A 19,464-nucleotide genomic window follows, 5' to 3' on the forward strand; every position below is an offset into this window, starting at 1 on the left:
TAAATGTAATTTCTTGGTAATATTTCTAAATATAATCATGATTTAATTTATATCAATTATAGAAAATCCTAATTTTATATCAATGTACATCTATATCTTAATGAACAATAGGTAAAGTGCTTTAAAGTTTACCATTGTTACATGTTAAACAAAATTTTCTCTCCATGAGACCAGAACAGGTATATCACACCCTGGCTTATTGTCAGTTCATTCAAAGGTCAGGCAATATAGCTTTCTGGAGAGTCTAAGCCAATCAGCATCAGGTTAACATTCATCTGTGTAGGAAATTCAAATGTAGAAGAAATGGAGAAGATTCATGTAAACATGGTGGTTTCTTAAGATTTCATATTTTGGATGGATAAACCTTTTTCCTAAGGTAAGAACACTTTCAACATGTATTTTTAATAATATGACACGGGAAAAAGAACATAAATACAATATGGTTGTGATTAAGTATACTGTTTCTGCAATTCTGGAAGCATTTAACTAATGTCTGTGTTATGCTGACTCTGGACCTCCATTAACACAATGTCTCACTGGGATGCTTTGAAGCCTCGTGATTGTAATACAGGTGTGAATAATTATATGAATACCTGCACCAGTTCTATAACTTATCAGTAAAAGCTGCATTTAACTTTAATGTACTCTTAATGATATAATTTTTCAACTAAGCCATCTTTATTTGTCATTGGTGATCATGTGGGTGTGTATGTATATATGCCTTATGATTTGATTTTATTACTATATAGATGACCAATGTTGTGCCCAAGGTGACAAAGACTAGGATCCCGTGTGACCAGACAAGATATGATGGGAAAATTGGAAAGCTTAAGAACATGAAAGGCAGTCCCTGCTACATGGTGGGTTGCTTAATCATCTGTTATTTCATTTAGTTTCAACTGTGAACTCTTATATTTTTTTATAAACCCATGTAGGCATGAAGTAGAACTATAAATGTTTTTATAACAGTAACATTTTTAATTTATGTACTTAGCTATATATCATGGCAGTAAATGAGTAGTAATAAGAATTATAGCGTTGCAGTTGTTTGTGATTGCAGGTCAAACTCCTGGAACACGGTCATATTCTGATAGACAGAGATCTTAAAGAAAGGCATGCTCTGCAGCAAGGACAGTGCATTCAACTGAAAAGTGGACCAACATTTTTTTAACATTTATGCATTCTGTTTGATAATGATCTCGTCTGGGATTTTCATTATCCAATGAGTTATGCCTTGATCCGCTCTGCTAGGCGAATAAATAGATTTTAGAAAAATGTTTAAAAGTGTAGTGCCAATTATAAAAAGTGACTATAAGAAATGCCATTGATTTTGTTTGCTTATACAAATTTAGGATGTTTAATTTCATTGTGTGAGCTCCTTTACCTTTTTAAGTTTTGTAATTCAATAAAGATTAATGCTCTTGTTAAATGCATGCAAAAAATTATGACTGTAATGTTGTTGTTTTTATTTGTTGTTTTTTAAATTTTAGACAATATTAAATGTTTTAACTGCATTATTGTAGCCCTGTAAATTCTACACCTGTAAATCTGAAATTACGCCTGTAAATTCTACACCTGTAAATATGAAATTACGCCTGTAAATTCTACACCTGTAAATCTAAAATTACGCCTGTAAATTCTAGACCTGTAAATTGGAAATTACACCTGTAAAATATTGCTGAAAATTACGCCTAATTTAAATATTTTTTGCGCAATTTTACAGGTCGTTTACACCTGTATTACAGGTCTTTTACACCTGTAAATGAACTTCGATTAAAGTGAATTCCAGCTGTAATTCTTAGAATTACAGATGTAAAATCATGAAAAATCACAGGTCCTTTACAGGTCTTTTACAGTTAGAAATTTCGTACAGGTTGAGGGGTTTTGCTGGTTATGGTCGGTATTTTAATTTAGGACTAACTGATCACAGCATTTATTTGATATCATTTTTAGCTCTGCTGGCCATAGGCAAAAAGAGTTTCTGTTATGGTGCGGTGTCCACTATCCCTCTGTGCGTCTGTAAACAATTGCTAGTGAACATGATAAAGTTTTAAATTTTAATTGTACATATCTGAATAAAAGTTATACAGAAGTTAGATAACCATGAGAGCTCAGTTCCTTTTGAAAGCCTGATATACCAATGAATTACAGGATAATGCCCCTTGAAATGCAAAATAGTTTTTTTAAGGGAGACAACTTTGTACAAAGAGTTGTGTATTATAGTAGTGTTTGTCTCCCCTTGAAACATTGGTTACATGCTGTAAAAAGAACCATACTAGGCCCTCCCCTCATGGGCCTCATGATGAGGGCCTCATGTTCCAACTTACTTTGAAAGTCTTCATGCGATCTTTGTGAATTTTTGCAGCAGTATTTGGATAACGCTGATACACTTGTTGGTCAGTTAAGCAAAGTTTAATTCTATAAAGTGGAAGAAGAAAGAAAACATCTTCAAAATATATTCGTAGCTTCCAGGTATTTTTAATCTTAGTTCTCTTAACTTCTTAGTTCTGATTCAGATGTAAAAAAGGTAGATATGAAAAGAAAAGCACAAAATAGGAAATCACCAGTTGCAAAACAAAGAACCAAGTCCCAAAGTCCTAACTCAAAACCTGAAACTGGGGCTGATAATGACATTGAAAAGACTGACACTTTCAAAGGATTGGACAATGAATATACAGAAATGGAGGATGACAGTGAAAGAACTGTCACTGTTTTAGATAGTGTAGTGGAAAATGATGACCAAGAGGATGAAATGACAGAGAGAAATGAATCTCATGGAGCTTACCGGTACTTGAAAACAGATGGTACTGAAGGTACAGATTATGAAAATGATGATAAAAGAGGAGAAGGTGATGAGGAAAAGTCTTTGACTGTTACATATGTTGAGGGAAAGTGTCTGATTGAGTTGAGAGTGCCTGGTGGGGTTCCTGAACAGGAGAATGCCAGAGATGGGTTTGAGAACCGTAGAGAGGAACCCAAACCCGTTCAAGATGAACAAACAACAGGTACTGCTCAAACATTTGGTTTTCCAGTTACCTTAATTTGTATTCATTTTATGCATGAATGTGGAGACAGCTCTGAGCTCTGAGCTGATTTGAATTAGGATTGAGTCTGCTTCCATGTTTGTTATTAATACTGACATTCATTTTGAGGGCCTGTGATTGTACTCCTTTGCTCTTGACTGTTTTGGTAAGAGTGGACACCTATACCACTTAATTTTTCTGTCCAGTTGACTTTGAAATCCAAAATATGGATTTGAAGTTGTTTTGTGCCTTCACCAATCATATGCTGAGAACACTGGGCAGAAACATTTTTTTTAAATATTTGCTATATAAAATTAAAATGATGTAGTCATACATGTACTTAGGGCAAAGAGCAAAGTTGGCCTTCAGAAATGTTTCAAGACTTCAAACCGGGCCCCAATTTCTCGAACAAACTTACGTCAGTAATACAACAGGCTCAAGCTTTGCACAATTTCTCATTGAAGAGTTATGGGAGCTTAAAAGGAAAACATGTTGAGGACAATTACAATAAAAATGGCTAAGCATTTAATGTGAAAATTTTCTAGAAATTTGGGCCAGAGTTGGAGGAGCCAAGTCTGGTAAAATCTACCATAGAAAGATTCAAGAAAATAGGCATTGCTCAGTGTACTAACACAAATCACTGCATAGTTATCATTATATTTATTGCATTCAGGGGATCTAGATGCTGCTGTGTATGATGAATCCTCTTGTTCCAGCAATGTTGTGCAGCACACAGTGAAAGCCAGTCTTTATGGTATTTCTAATTTAAGTGTTTTTTGTAATTAAAAAAAAATATGAGTTTTAATCAAAGTCTAATTTCTTTAGCTTTTGACAGATTAGGGGTAAGAAAATTGAAATTGAATATGGGAAACACTATAAACAGGCACATAGATTTTACATATATATATTTATATGTCATATTAAATCATTATTATTATACCCCCACAAACGAAGTTTGAGGGGGTATATAGGAGTGAGCTTGTCGGTCGGTCTGTCTGTCGGTCGGTCGGTCTGTCGGTTTTCATGGTTTCTGGAAGATAACTCATGAAAGGCTAGACAGATTTGAACAATTTTTGGTACACAGGTGTAACATCAGAAGATACAGGTCAAGTTCGATATTGGGGCTGGTGGGGCCAAGGTCAAGGTCGTTGTTACTAAAAATAGAAAAACGGTTTCCGGACGATAACTCATGAAAGGCTTGACAGATTTGAACAATTTTTGGTACACAGGTGTAACATCAGAAGATACAGGTCAAGTTCGATATTCAGGCTGGTGGGGCCAAGGTCAAGGTCACTGTTACTAAAAATAGAAAAACAGTTTCCGGACGATAACTCATGAAAGGCTAGACGGAATTGAACAATTTTTGGTACACAGGTGTAAAATCAGAAGATACAGATCAAGTTAGTGAGCTTGTCGGTCGGTCGGTCGGTCGGTCTGTCGGTTTTCATGGTTTCTGGACGATAACTCATGAAAGGCTAGACAGATTTGAACAATTTTTGGTACACAGGTGTAACATCAGAAGATACAGGTCAAGTTCAATATTGGGGCTGGTGGGGCCAAGGTCAAGGTCACTGTTACTTAAAATAGAAAAACGGTTTCCGGACGATAACTCATGAAAGGCTTGACAGATTTGAGAATTTTTTAATACACAGGTGTAAGATCAGAAGATACAGGTCAAGTTCGATATTGGGGCTGGTGGGGCCAAGGTCAAGGTCACTGTTACTAAAAAAAGAAAAATGGTTTCCGGACGATAACTCATGAAAGGCTAAACGGATTTGAACAATTTTTGGTACACAGGTGTAACATCAGAAGATACAGATCAATGTCGATATTGGGGCTGGTGGGGTCAAGGTCACTGTTACTTAAAATAGAATAATGGTTTCTGGACGATAACTCATGAAAGGCTTGACAGATTTGAACATTTTTTGGCAGTATCCTTGGAGTTATGGCCTCTTTTCAAAGAAATGGTTTGCCATTCCTGTGTCCAGGCGGCATTTGGGGGTATTCGTCACTCCTGTGACAGCTCTAGTTTAGGTCTAAAGGGTCTCGCTCATGTTATGTAAAATGCACTGTTTTTATGAACTAAAGTACTGCCTATAAAGTACTGCAAATCATTAGGAATGTTAAAACTAATATACTGTTGACAGGAACTGGCCAACAAATGTTGATATAATATATTATGCTCAAATATTGTCTATTTTACATGTAATTATAATTGCAAATGTAAATATATTCTGTTTTTATACTATATATTCAATCAATTATATAGACTTCTATGTTAATATATTTAATCATTTTTATAGATTTTAATATATTTTTATCATGTTTATTCATGTAAATTTATTCCATTCATAAAAGAAGATTCATTATTCTAAATGTAAGGTCCATATGTTTGTTTAGGCACTGACAACGACTCGAGCTATGAAGAGCCTTCACAATTACTGACTGAAGGCCAAAATATCCCCACTTTGCAGCAACATGGTAAATGACTTGGATGATTTTTATTCTTAATATTTAAAAAAAAAAAATTACGCACAATTTATATCTTAAGAGGACAGTTTGTTTTTCTAAGAAAGGATTTAGATAATGCCAAAGCCATAGCATCTTCCTAGCTAAAATTGCCTTCAAGATATCAACTTGAAACATAGAAAATATATATAAATATATGTAACAATACTCAAAATTTAGACTTTTGGTACTCAAGCCAAAATTCCGACACTTGTGCATGGCATCAACATTCTTAACAAGCCCTGCTTTACAAAATCCAGAACTTGAGCAAGACCAGAAAGCATTCTACCAGTTCAGACTTGTGCTAATTTTGACCACTGATGTTATCACTGACAAAACACACATTTGTAGGGAGGCTTGTAAAATGTTGAGTCATGTCCTTTGATTGACTAAATAAAAAACAACATTTGTTACTGTGATCACCAATCATTTAACGAATACATTTAAGTGAGGGAAGCCACATATATATCAACAACCCAAAACGATCGGGACACAGAATTTACTTTGGATACTTTGGCGGTTCTCGTAATACAATCAACGACATTATTTCAAACAAAAAAACATGGGAATCAATCAAAGCTTACAGCTTTTAGATGATTTTTCAATAAAAACACAACAGGTTTAACAAAAAATTATTGTCGGGCTGCCGCAAACAATTTACATGCATTTGCCGGACCTCGCCATTTATTACCGTGCCAAGGTCCGACAAACTTTTGTACAGACTGTGCAAGTCCAAGATTCCTTCTTCTTAGTTCATCACTTCCCACCTTAAGGTTACATGTCAGGTGTAGTTTGCAAGTCCTTATATCCCAGTACAGGACCTCTAAGTTCATCACTCCCCCTACTTGAAGTCAACAAACATGCAGTCGGGCATATATATGCTTATAGTTTATGTTAGCTCTTCATGAATGTGTAGGCTATTTCTGGCACTTTGAAAGCATTCATCACTTAGTTACAGTAAGAACTCTTGTATAAATTATAATTACAGTAACAGCTCTTGTATAAATTATGATTACAATAATAGTCATCGAAATTAGACTTTTGGATCAACAAGCCTGAATTATTATACTATTGCTTGGCATCAAATTATTGAACAAGCCCTGCTATATAAAATTCAGAATTTGAGCAAGCCCGAAATACATTTTACCAGTGCAGGGCTTGCGGGCTTGTGCTAATTTCGACCACTGCAGTAACAACTCTTGTATAAATTAACTTTTGTATAAATTATAACTCTTGTATAGATTATAGTTACAGTAACAACTCTTGTATAGATTATAGTTACAGTAATTTACAACCCTTGTATAGATTAAAGTTACAGTAACAACACTTTAGTAATATCTCTTGTATAAATTATAATTACAGTAACAATTCTTGTATAGATTATAATTACAGTAACAACTCTTGTATAGATTATAGTTACAGTAACAACTCTTGTATAGATTATAGTTACAGTAATTTACAACCCTTGTATAGATTAAAGTTACAGTAACAACACTTTAGTAATATCTCTTGTATAAATTATAATTACAGTAACAACTCTTGTATAGATTATAATTACAGTAACAACTCTTGTATAGATTATAGTTACAGTAACAACTCTTGTATAGATTATAGTTACAGTAATTTACAACCCTTGTATAGATTAAAGTTACAGTAACAACACTTTAGTAATATCTCTTGTATAAATTATAATTACAGTAACAACTCTTGTATAGATTATAATTACAGTAACAACTCTTGTATAGATTATAGTTACAGTAACAACTCTTGTATAGATTATAGTTACAGTAACAACTCTTGTATAGATTATAGTTACAGTAACAACTCTTGTATAGATTATAGTTACAGTAACAACTCTTGTATAGATTATAATTACAGTAACAACTCTTGTATAGATTATAGTTACAGTAACAACCCTTGTATAGATTATAGTTACAGTAACAACTCTTGTTTAGATTATAGTTACAGTTACAACTCTTGTGTAGATTATAGTTACAGTAACAACTCTTGTATAGATTATAGTTACAGTAACAACTGTTGTATAAATTATAGTTACAGTAACAACTCTTGTATAGATTATAGTTACAGTAACAACACTTTAGTAATATCTCTTGTATAAATTATAATTACAGTAACAACTCTTGTATAGATTATAATTACAGTAACAACTCTTGTATAGATTATAATTACCGTAACAACTCTTGTATAGATTATAGTTACAGTAACAACTCTTGTATTGATTATAGTTACAGTAACAACTCTTGTATAAATTATAGTTAGAGTAACAACTCTTGTATAAATTATAATACTCACTGTGGCAGATGAAAATGGCAACTACAAGACATCAGTCAGCAGTGAACAGCTGGTCCAAGTGGCCTCGGGACAGTTTGAAAGTTTGTCCCATCAGTCCCAACACGCTGAAGCCCCGACATCTAGCAATGAAATGGAGGTCAGACAGACACAGATGACCTACCAGGATGCAGGAGATACCATTGCATACTTCACAAAGACATCACTAGAAAATGTACCTCCATCGACTGGTAGCTTCCAGAATAGCCCTTATACAGGTCTGGTAGCTTTATACAGATACATACATGTACAGGTCTTTATACATTCATGAATTATACTCTAATGCAGATGTTATTGCATTTTAATAAATAAGAATAATTTATGGAGAAAATAATCTCTTTTGTACTTGTTATATATAATCGATTGTTCAAAGAATTTGCAGGGCCAACAATGAGCCTTCATGAACTGACCCCTTTTGTTTAAAGCCTTGGGAACGTCTAAGTCAGACTTCAGTAATGGAAAGGTATCAGCCAGGCCTGCTTTCAGCAGCTGACTGTATGCCCTGCAAAAGTGTTGAACTAAAAATCGTATCAAACTAGACAACTGAGTCACATGTTCCCATTGCTTTGAATTTAAGCCAGATATGGGACGGACTGTTCAAGATTTAATGTTAAATATGCATTAATGTTAAATAATATAAAGCAAATAATTGTGTTGCTAGTTGTCAATTAAGATTTCATTTCTAGCTAACTTGTAACCTTCATAAAAACTAAAATTTGTGATGCCATTTTAATAATAGTATTATGTGACCTTCAGCGGCTGTGAGATGTGGGGAGACCGAAGGGCCAGTGTTACAGGAACTTGATGCAATACGACCCAGCATCCAAGTGCAGAGCAGGCAGAAGGTTCATGGTTGTTTTTAACCAGGTTTTCAACGAAAACCGGGTTATTAGAATGAGGTTGTCGTTGGGCGGACGGGCGGGCGTCAAACATTGGTTTCTGTTCAATAACTTTAGTTAGCATTGATAGATATTGATGAAACTTGGTGTGTAGGTAGCTTATGGGAAGAGCTAGCTTGGGATTGCTTTTGAGGGGGGTGGGGCTAAGGTCAAGGTCACTGTTACTAAAAATAGAAAAATGGTTTCTGCTCAATAACTTTAGTTAGCATTGATAAGTATTGACGAAACTTGGTGTGAAGTTGCTTATGTGAAGAGCTAGCTTGGGATCGCTTTTGAGTGGGGAGGGGCTAAGGTCGAGGTCACTATTACTTAAAATAGAAAAATGGTCAAGGTCACTGTTACTTAAAATAGAAAAATGGTTTCTGCCCAATAACTTTAGTTAGCATTGACCGATATTGATGAAACTTGGTGTGTTAGTTGCTTATGTGAAGAGCTAGCTTGGGATTGCTTTTGAGTGGGGAGGGGCTAAGGTCAAGGTCACTATTACTTAAAATAGAAAAATGGTCAAGGTCACTGTTACTTAAAATAGAAAAATGGTTTCTGCCCAATAACTTTAGTTAGCATTGACCGATATTGATGAAACTTGGTGTGTAGGTAGCTTATGTACAGAGCTAGCTTGGGATTGCTTTTGAGGGGGATGAGACTAAGGTGAAGGTAGCCTGTTACTAAAAATAGAAAAATGGTTTCTGCCCAATAACATAAGTTAGCATTGATAGATATTGATGAAACTTAGAATATAGGTAGCTTATGTGAAGAGCTAGCTTGGAATTGCTTTTGAGTGGGTAGGGGCTAAGGTCAAGGTCAGTATTACTAAAAATAGAAAAATGGTTTCCGCCCAATAACTTTAGTTAGGATTGACAGGTATTGATGAAACTTGGTGTGTAGGTAGCTTATGTGAAGAGCTAGCTTGGGATTGCTTTTGAGGGGGTGGGGCTAAGGTCAAGGTCGCCTGTTACTAAAAATAGAAAAATGGTTTCTGCCCAATAACTTTAGTTAGGATTGATAGATATTGACGAAAGTTAGTGTGTAGGTAGCTTATGTGAAGAGCTAACTTTGGATTGCTATTGAGGGGGGAGGGGCTAAGGTCAAGGTCACTGTTACTTAAAATAGAAAAATGGTTTCTGCCCAATAACTTTAGTTAGCATTTACAGATATTGATGAAACTTGGTGTGTAAGTTGCTTATGTGAAGAGATTGCTCTTGAGTGGGGAGGGGCTAAGGTCAAGGTCACTATTACTTAAAATAGAAAAATGGTTTCTGCCCAATAACATAAGTTAGCATTGATAGATATTGATGAAACTTAGTGTGTAGGTAGCTTATGTGAAGAGCTAGCTTGGAATTGCTTTTGAGTGGGGAGGGGCTACGGTCAAGGTCACTTTTACAAAAAATAGAAAAATGGTTTCCACCAACAGTAATTTTCAGTTACGTCTCTTTTTCATAAAAGTAAAGATGAAGTCATACAACAAATTAATTGGCTATAATTTCTTATCGCCCATAACAAAAACCTGGTTTCGTCGCATTGCGGCGCTTCTAGTTTAGTTTGTGACGGGCCATTGTATTATGAATTAATTCAAGAATGGCATAGGTACAATTTAATAAAAAACTATTGCTTGACATAATTTTCATTTTCCAGAACTATTTAAGTGAGAAAAAAATGATATCTCCATAACTGATTCAAAGAGCTTTAGTTTGATAGCTAATACATGCGCTATAAACATGTTTATGGATTTCTTTTTCAGGATGTTTATTGTGGCAAAGAGACGCAAAACTACTTGTCACCAGTCCCGAACTCTCATACAGGCCAGTTCCTCTCACCTGGTATGTTGGTGTAATTCTTTGTTAGAAAGTCTTTTTAACATTCCCTATCAAAGATCTTGGGTCTGTTTTGTCATGAACTTTCCTGTATAAGGCCAGGGACCATATTCATAAAGCCTCTTGGTGAACATTTTGAACTGAGTGAAAATTTGATTATGCATGTTCTAAATACCCTCTACTTGTTAAAATTTATTCAAATGCAGTAATTATTTGGACCTTTTGAACCAGGTTTTCACATGTATATATATAGTAGGGATGCAAACGAATATTCGAATATTCGAATATTCGATCGAACGTTTGGTATTCGAATGTCAAAATAGGTATTCGAATATTCGATGTTTTTGTTGAATTAATAAATTAATATACTTTTTGCCTAGAACTGTCATCTTCGTCTGTCTTGTTTTTACAACGATGGACCCCTAATGCCATAGGTGTGAACTTGATGACACTATACACGCGTCATATCGGATATATCGCCGGGAACTATAAATGGTCCCCGTAATTTTGCATTTATTGGATGTTAGACAAGTGAAATAAAACACATTCCAATTATTTTGGGTACATTTTAAAGACCATGCCAATTAAGGGTTTAAGAGATCGGCCTTTATACCAATGTTTTGTCTTCACTGCTAATCAAGCTTGGCGATATTGCTCAAATCGCCTTGATGATATGAAGGACATGTGCTAGTTATGTGCATTAAACTGTTTCCATGTTTTCAATATAACGCTCTTGCGTACACAAATTAACTGTATGGTTTGACGTTTAAGGATATATGTCCTGTATTGTTGTACAATACCTAAGGCAAAAGCGACGTTTACACATGGTGTCGTTTTCTATAAATATATTTCGTAAACATCAATCCCAGAACGAGGCTGCAAGTCCCACGTTGGCGCATATCGTCATTTAACCGGGAAAAACACAATTCCCTGATCTTATTTTGCATTGTTTACAAAAATGAACGCAGAGGAATTGGTACAATTCGTTTTTTTTGTTAAAGATATATCGCTTTTTCTTGGGATATATTTTGAAAATGGGGAAATTCAGAGGCTAATTTGTGGAATTATAAGGGTCCGCCGCGTGTACCGAATACGACCAGGAAGTGTAACAGGGCTCCCGCTATTACGTTAGTGAATAATAATAGTTTACTACAATTCTTAAAGGTTCATTTTGGTGTTCGAATATTCGAATATTCGATCGAAAGAATTACCGAATATTCGAATATCACTTTTGCCATTCGTTTGCATCCCTAATATATAGTATAACCTGGTTATAAAGAATGACGTTTGTGCGGCGGGCAGCGTCAAACTCACCTATGAAGCTAAATAACTTTATTTAGGGTTGACATATCTTAACCAATCTTTGTATATATAAGAAGAGATTATGGATAACTTTAATGGGGTCAGATTTGGGCCCGAGGGGTCAAGGCAAGGGTGACTGTTACTAAAACTAAAAAACTCACCTATTAAACTGAATAACTTAGTTAGAGTTGAAATATTTTGACTAAACTTGGTATTTAGGAAGAGTTAAAGGAGCCCTGTCACTAGATTGCATTAAGGACCCCTGGGGGTCAAGGTCACTAATTCTAAAAATAGAAAACTGAATGTTACAATGAATGCTGAAGTTCTTATGTCAATCATTAAAAAACCTTTAAATTCAACTAAGAAAGATAACATTGTTTTTAGGTTGAAAGAATGGGGGAATTTTTGTTTTTGCACTCTGTCAGTCCATCCGTCAGTCACACTTTTCCTCTCAATAACTAAAGAACTCTTGGTCCCAGGAGCTTTAAATTTTGTATGCTGGTTGGTCATGACCAGTAGATGATCTCTAATGATTTTAAGATCCTAAGGTTGCTGTGACCTTAAGGTTAAAAAAACTATTTTCGCTCAATAACTACAGATTCTTTGGTCCAGGAACTACTTACTTGGTATGCAAGTTGGTCATGCCCTGAAAATTACCCTATTAATTTTGTCAATGGTCAAAGTCGTTGTGACCTTCAGGTAAAGAAAGATATGTTTCATCCTTTTGTTTAAGCATCCAGTGGGAAGCAGTATTTCTCCCCTGGCCAGAAAGGACTCCTAGATGAACTAGCTTCACAGTTGGTCCAGAACTTTGGTGGGCAAAACTCGCATATGTAAGTCAGTGTGTTATTATTTAACATAGTCACAAATAAAAATATCATTTCTCAAGTAAATATAAGTGTGTGTCACAGGGGGAGGAAATTATGAATGAAAAAGTTTAATGCTTTGTTTTGAACTGTTCCTTTTAGGGACTTTAATAGACATCACAATCCATCCTGGCATTTCACCAAATCCTGCTGTAAAAAGTAGTTCAACACAGTTCTGGTACTGCATCAAAACATGATGTAAACAGTAGCGAAAAACACCAAACTGGTACTGCACCAGAACCTTATATAAAGAGTAGCACAACACCAATCTGGTACTGCACCAGAACCTGATATAAAGAGTAGCGCAACACCAAACTGGTACTTCACCAGGACCTGAAGATAAAGAGTAGCGCAACACCAAACTGGTACTGCACCAGGACCTGAAGATAAAGAGTAGCGCAACACCAAACTGGTACTGCACCAGGACCTGAAGATAAAGAGTAGCGCAACACCAAACTGGAACTGCACCAGGACCTGAAGATAAAGAGTAGCGCAACACCAAACTGGTACTGCACCAGGACCTGATTTAAGAGTAGCGCAACACCAAACTTGTACTGCACCAGGACCTGAAGATAAAGAGTAGCGCAACACCAAACTGGTACTGCACCAGAACCTTATATAAAGAGTAGCGCAACACCAAACTGGTACTGCACCAGAACCTTATATAAAGAGTAGCGCCACACCAAACTGGTACTGAACCAGAACCTTATAAAAAGAGTAGCGCAACACCAAACTGTTACTGCACCAGAACGTTATATAAAGAGTAGCGCAACACCAAACTGGTACTGCACCAGAACGTTATAAAAAGAGTAGCGCAACACCAAACTGGTACTGAACCAGAACCTTATATAAAGAGTAGCGCAACACCAAACTGGTACTGAACCAGAACCTTATATAAAGAGTAGCGCAACACCAAACTGGTACTGCACCAGAACCTTATATAAAGAGTAGCGCAACACCAAACTGGTACAGCACCAGAACCTTATATAAAGAGTAGCGCAACACCAAACTGGTACTGAACCAGAACCTTATAAAAAGAGTAGCGCAACACCAAACTGGTACTGAACCAGAACCTTATAAAAAGAGTAGCGCAACACCAAACTGGTACTGAACCAGAACCTTATATAAAGAGTAGCGCAACACCAAACTGGTACTGAACCAGAACCTTATATAAAGAGTAGCGCAACACCAAACTTGTACTGAACCAGAACCTTATATAAAGAGTAGCGCAACACCAAACTGGTACTGAACCAGAACCTTATATAAAGAGTAGCGCAACACCAAACTTGTACTGAACCAGAACCTTATATAAAGAGTAGCGCAACACCAAACTGGTACTGAACCAGAACCTTATAAAAAGAGTAGCGCAACACCAAACTGGTACTGAACCAGAACCTTATAAAAAGAGTAGCGCAACACCAAACTGGTACTGCACCAGAACCTTATATAAAGAGTAGCGCAACACCAAACTGGTACTGCACCAGAACCTTATATAAAGAGTAGCGCAACACCAAACTGGTACTGCACCAGAACCTTATAAAAAGAGTAGCGCAACACCAAACTGGTACTGCACCAGAACCTTATATAAAGAGTAGCGCAACACCAAACTGGTACTGAACCAGAACCTTATATAAAGAGTAGCGCAACACCAAACTGGTACTGCACCAGAACCTTATATAAAGAGTAGCGCAACACCAAACTGGTACTGAACCAGAACCTTATATAAAGAGTAGGGCAACACCAAACTTGTACTGAACCAGGACCTTATATAAAGAGTAGCGCAACACCAAACTGGTACTGAACCAGAACCTTATATAAAGAGTAGGGCAACACCAAACTGGTACTGAACCAGAACCTTATAAAAAGAGTAGCGCAACACCAAACTGGTACTGAACCAGAACCTTATATAAAGAGTAGGGCAACACCAAACTGGTACTGCACCAGAACCTTATATAAAGAGTAGCGCAACACCAAACTGGTACTGAACCAGAACCTTATATAAAGAGTAGCGCAACACCAAACTGGTACTGAACCAGAACCTTATAAAAAGAGTAGCGCAACACCAAACTGGTACTGAACCAGAACCTTATATAAAGAGTAGCGCAACACCAAACTGGTACTGAACCAGAACCTTATATAAAGAGTAGGGCAACACCAAACTGGTACTGCACCAGAACCTTATATAAAGAGTAGCGCAACACCAAACTGGTACTGAACCAGAACCTGATATAAAGAGTAGCGCAACACCAAACTGGTACTGAACCAGAACCTTATATAAAGAGTAGGGCAACACCAAACTTGTACTGAACCAGGACCTGATATAAAAAGTCGCGCAAAAACAGAAGAACTGACGTACTGAAGCATCAAATGAAAGTGAAGATTAAACTTACCTCATGGACAGGGCTGATCCATGGATGGACCCATTGTAGGATTATTGAGCTCTCCCAAACATCTCTTTTCATCTTATATTCTTATCATTATAGGACTTCATCGAATTATTTGACATCTATCTAATACCCCTTAATTCTACTATGCAGGATCAATGAGATACTGAAGGACAGCGTAGCACCACATGATGATAGTAGTACAGACTACACGTACCCGGGGTATGACCAAACTTCCAACAGCACTCCCAGACAGTACAGCACTCCCAGGCAGTACTCCACGCCTCAGATGATACAAGATGTCCTCAGTACTCCAAAGCAGGTAAGTGGGAATTGCATATCATGAGATTGGTACTGTTTTTAGGCAGGCTATTTGTTAAAGCTACTTCAGATTTAAATGTTGTCGCTGAAAATATATATTGGGCTACATGCTTTTAAAAGAAAAGTTTCACATTCTAAGCCTTTTGGGTGCCATCCATATTGAAACTTTGATGAATGGGTCGGACTTGGTTTATAAAAGAAATGGTGGAGATTTCATAGTGGCAGGCCTGTGCCTATATGTTCACAATTAGATGCATTGTATGCAATTAATTCTTGAGTAATTTCATCCAGCTTCTGAAGGTTTATGAAGGTGCTTTGCTTGTAGCAAACAGTTGTGAAAGCAACATTTATAAAGAGAACACACTATTTTTTTACAGTATTATTTGTTTTGCTTGTCTTTCACATTAAAGTTTCTAGTTAATTACTTTGATTTAAATTTGCATGAATCATAGATAGGCTTATATTAGTTCATATTATTTGTCATATTAGTTCATATTATTTGTCATTTTAGGGACTCCCTCATGTTTTGGGGCCGTAATTGCACAAAAAAAATACAATTTTAAGTTTGAAAAAACCCCACCTGGGTCCGTATTACAGAAGCATCTTAAGAAATGATTAAAATATTTTAACTTAAGTGTAAAATTTGGAATTGTTATATTTCTTTCCCAAACTATTTTTTTTTAAATGGAGTTTTCATTTTTAAAAACATAAATGTCCATATTTTAATTGCAGAATATGCAATTAGCATAAAACAATCTTCAAATGAAATAAATCTGTTGAGAAAATTGTTGAATTTAAGGAAAAGGTAAAATTTTAACTTAAGATCCTTCTGTAAAATGGCCCCTGGTTTTAGTTTGGAGCAAGCCTACGTTGGTACAGTCAAGAAAAAAATAGAACTAACAACAAAATCACTCGTCCTGAGGGACTCTTACATATGCTGAGCTTTAAGCCTTTTGTTGGCAAGCATTACTTACACTATTAAAGATGGTGGCCATCAAATACAATAATTGAGCATATATCAACATTTGTTGAATGGTTCAGGCTGTCAGTATCTAAGTTTTAACACTCCTAATGATTTGCAACACTTTATTTCATCATAAAAAAAGTGCATTTAAAACACATGAGCGAGTCTCTTTAACTGTAACTTACAGGAGTGGAAACCAGCAGGAAAGGATGCATCTTGCACACTTTCCCCAGAACCCCCAAATACGCTTTAAGCATATCGGGGGTCCTTATCCAGGAAGTATTTGACTTCATTTAGTTGTAAATGGTGCTCTTTTGTGTATAAACGCTTAATATTTCTGCCATACTGAAATAAAATGGTCACTTGGGCAAAAATTTTGGGGATGGGGGGTGTGGGCTGGTTGTGCCTAAACCCTGGATCCTCTTGTGACTAATATGTTAGTACTATTTTGTTTATTTCTTTAACATTACACTTTTCACAGCACAAACGCATGTTTTTTTTGTGCACTGTTTGGCAGCACCATTATGTTACAATTCACAGATAACAGACCTAGACTTGGAGTACCAGACAAGTCATCTAAAGTATGGCGTTCCACAGTCTTGTTCTACTCCTGACAGCTTCAACAAACATGGGCAGCATGAAAACGGGCCCTCGTTCAAACAACAGAACATTATATCGTACAAACATGCATCAGGTGGCAAATGGACCACAAATACCAATATGTATGGTCATAGTATTGAAGAAACATTGGAAAATCCCTTTCCTCCTCAGCAGCAGATGGGGGCCATGCCAACGACGGATATTCATGACTTGCAGGAATATTACAGCGACAGGCCTAATGGTAGACAACAGAATGAAGTTCTTGTTACCTTCACCCAACAAGGATTTCCCCAAAACAGCGACCAGGGCAGAAGCTACCAGCACACCAATCAGGTTATGGTTTCTCCGACTGGGAAGCCAGGAGAGATTACCAAGACAACATTTACCAGCAGAGAACACATGGAAATGCACCTGAGCAACAAAATGAACTATCAGTACTCAAAAAAGCAGGCTCTCTCAGACATTAATTGCCCGTCTATCTACCCATCTAAAGATTTCATTGAAAGAGCAGCCAGTGGCTCCTTCAACCAAAATGGCCAGGACCCTTATGGACAGCAATCAAATGATTCTCTATTTGATCAGAATTCCAGGGAAAGATATCAGAAAACTACGCCAGAGAGACATAGAGAATTAGCCAAGAAAAGATATGCGGCAAACAATGACAAAAACAAACCATTGAAGAAGAGACGAACATCCAAGTACAGTACGGAGGATCTGAGAGTGCCGCCCCAGTTGCCACTCTTTGATGATATGATGCAGAAATATCCGCCCATCTGTGGACGAGATGAAATCCCCCCAGCCAAACACAAGTACTTTGTTGTAAACCCGTCTGAAGTCACCAACATGGCCCCAAAGACCCTGATAACTAAGTACATTGACTTCCTTATCCAGGAGAACGAGCAGATCACGGAAATCAGCAAACTGACTAACCCTGCCGTTGACATATACGTCACAGAGGACATGTACTTCATGGATAGCCTCAAGTTTAAGATCCCATTTCCAAGTAAGAAGTTTGTGGAGTGGGTGTCCAACTTCTACCCATGTATGGAATTGAAAGAGATGAAATTCAAAGGTAGGTATGCCGGCCTAGTTAGATACAATGTGATACTACATACAAATATAAGACCTGCCATTGTAATGCTCACAATGTTTGACTACTTAACGGTTTAATTGCATTTAATACTTTGCTTGGTCAGTCTGCATTGTATTCCCTGAGTTTGCAAGTCAAATTATGGCTTAAGTGAAATTGACATCATATCATTAGGGCTTTTACTGGAAATTACCGACTCGAGGTCCTGTGACCTTTTCTCTTGAGATATTTGAGATTTCTGATAATTAGATGGGGTCCCAGTAGTTTGTGTTCAATGAACGTTTATTGTGGGTGTTCAAAAAATAAATTGTTAGTTCGAAATGGGAGGCCCTGGTTTGAAAATTGAGTATAGGACTCTTGTTTACTTTATCATGGAAATTTCCATATGTCAACAGTTTTACAAAAAAAATAGGCTTGTCTTTTTAAAGCTGTTGAGGGTATGCAGAATGTAAGATGTCACTTAAAAACAGCATTATTGAGCAGTTATTCGAAGACAAGCTGAGAAATTCCTTTACAACCATTTTAACTTCATAACAATAAGGCCATCCAATAAAACTTGTACAAAAATATGTAACTTTATCTGGTTTTGGCACTTAAAGGTAGGAAACCGATCATTCCACCTGCTGACCAGCCTATGGAGGTAGATACAGATGTACGACCCACCCAGGTCATCCTGGAGGACACATTCTACTATTTCCAGCGTGAGGCTATGAACAACCAGGCAAATCTTGCTCTGTAGCAAATAAGGATGAATATTGCTTGGAATGAACATATGGACAGGAAAATTGCTGAAGTTATACCTGTGAACTGCATACTGATTTTTATAATGGCGGATTGCACTGGCTGAAACCTAGTCAAGAAAGTTTAGTATTAGCTTTCCAAGTCTCCATAGAAAGTTCATATTGGTGAAATAACTGAAATATATGTGTTGAATTGCATGTTAATCCATTTTTATGTGAAATTGAATGCAATTTTATTTCCTTGAGTTAAAGAATTTTCTAGCATGAATTATCATCTTTTTGGTTTCATTTATATTGAATTTAGTATAGTTGGAATTATGAAATCTGTTTTGTGAAATGCTAAGCTTAAGGACTTTTATGGATTTTGAGTTTTGTGGATAGAGAAATTTTCTGAAAACAATTCATGATTTCCTATTCTGAAATTTGTTTGTTGGTCTTTCTTCATTATCAAGCATGTAAAATCAGTTTATCAAGCATGTAAAATCAGTTATGTTCCTTAACCTTTAACTTGCTATGCATGTCCAAAGATCTCACTCAGTGTTTGATTATTGCATCTTATATGTATGTAACTGTTCATGTAGTTGAATTGTTTTGTTCAGGGCCTTTT

At 36.3% G+C, this 19,464-nt stretch overlaps 1 protein-coding gene and 1 long non-coding RNA gene across 2 annotated transcripts; both read left to right on the forward strand.

Annotated features, from left to right (window-relative positions):
* The first annotated feature begins 317 nt into the window (after window positions 1-317).
* Window positions 318-1,370, forward strand: LOC128203408 (uncharacterized). Its single transcript, XR_008255941.1, has 3 exons — window positions 318-376; window positions 750-860; window positions 1,061-1,370. It is a non-coding gene; the product is annotated as an uncharacterized LOC128203408 (long non-coding RNA).
* A 1,163-nt stretch (window positions 1,371-2,533) lies between these two features.
* LOC128246399 (uncharacterized) lies at window positions 2,534-19,058 on the forward strand. The gene is made up of 10 exons (XM_052964585.1): window positions 2,534-3,005; window positions 3,697-3,777; window positions 5,424-5,504; window positions 7,853-8,098; window positions 8,637-8,725; window positions 10,518-10,596; window positions 12,626-12,725; window positions 15,296-15,464; window positions 16,968-18,099; window positions 18,717-19,058. The coding sequence occupies exons 1-10, from the start codon at window positions 2,534-2,536 to the stop codon at window positions 18,854-18,856; spliced, it is 2,589 nt and encodes an 862-aa protein (XP_052820545.1). The 3' UTR covers window positions 18,857-19,058.
* The last annotated feature ends 406 nt before the right edge of the window (window positions 19,059-19,464 follow it).

The sequence above is a fragment of the Mya arenaria genome, chromosome 9 (assembly GCF_026914265.1).
Source record: "Mya arenaria isolate MELC-2E11 chromosome 9, ASM2691426v1".
NCBI lineage: Eukaryota > Metazoa > Mollusca > Bivalvia > Myida > Myidae > Mya > Mya arenaria.

Bases quoted from the DNA above. Each gene is read 5' to 3' on its own strand.
- LOC128246399 (XM_052964585.1), top strand. From the start codon at position 2,534: ATGAAAAGAAAAGCACAAAATAGGAAATCACCAGTTGCAAAACAAAGA. The intron at 8,099-8,636 runs GTCTGGTAGCTT...TGTGACCTTCAG, and splicing joins CCAGAATAGCCCTTATACAG to CGGCTGTGAGATGTGGGGAG. The intron at 8,726-10,517 runs GTTCATGGTTGT...TTTCTTTTTCAG, and splicing joins AAGTGCAGAGCAGGCAGAAG to GATGTTTATTGTGGCAAAGA.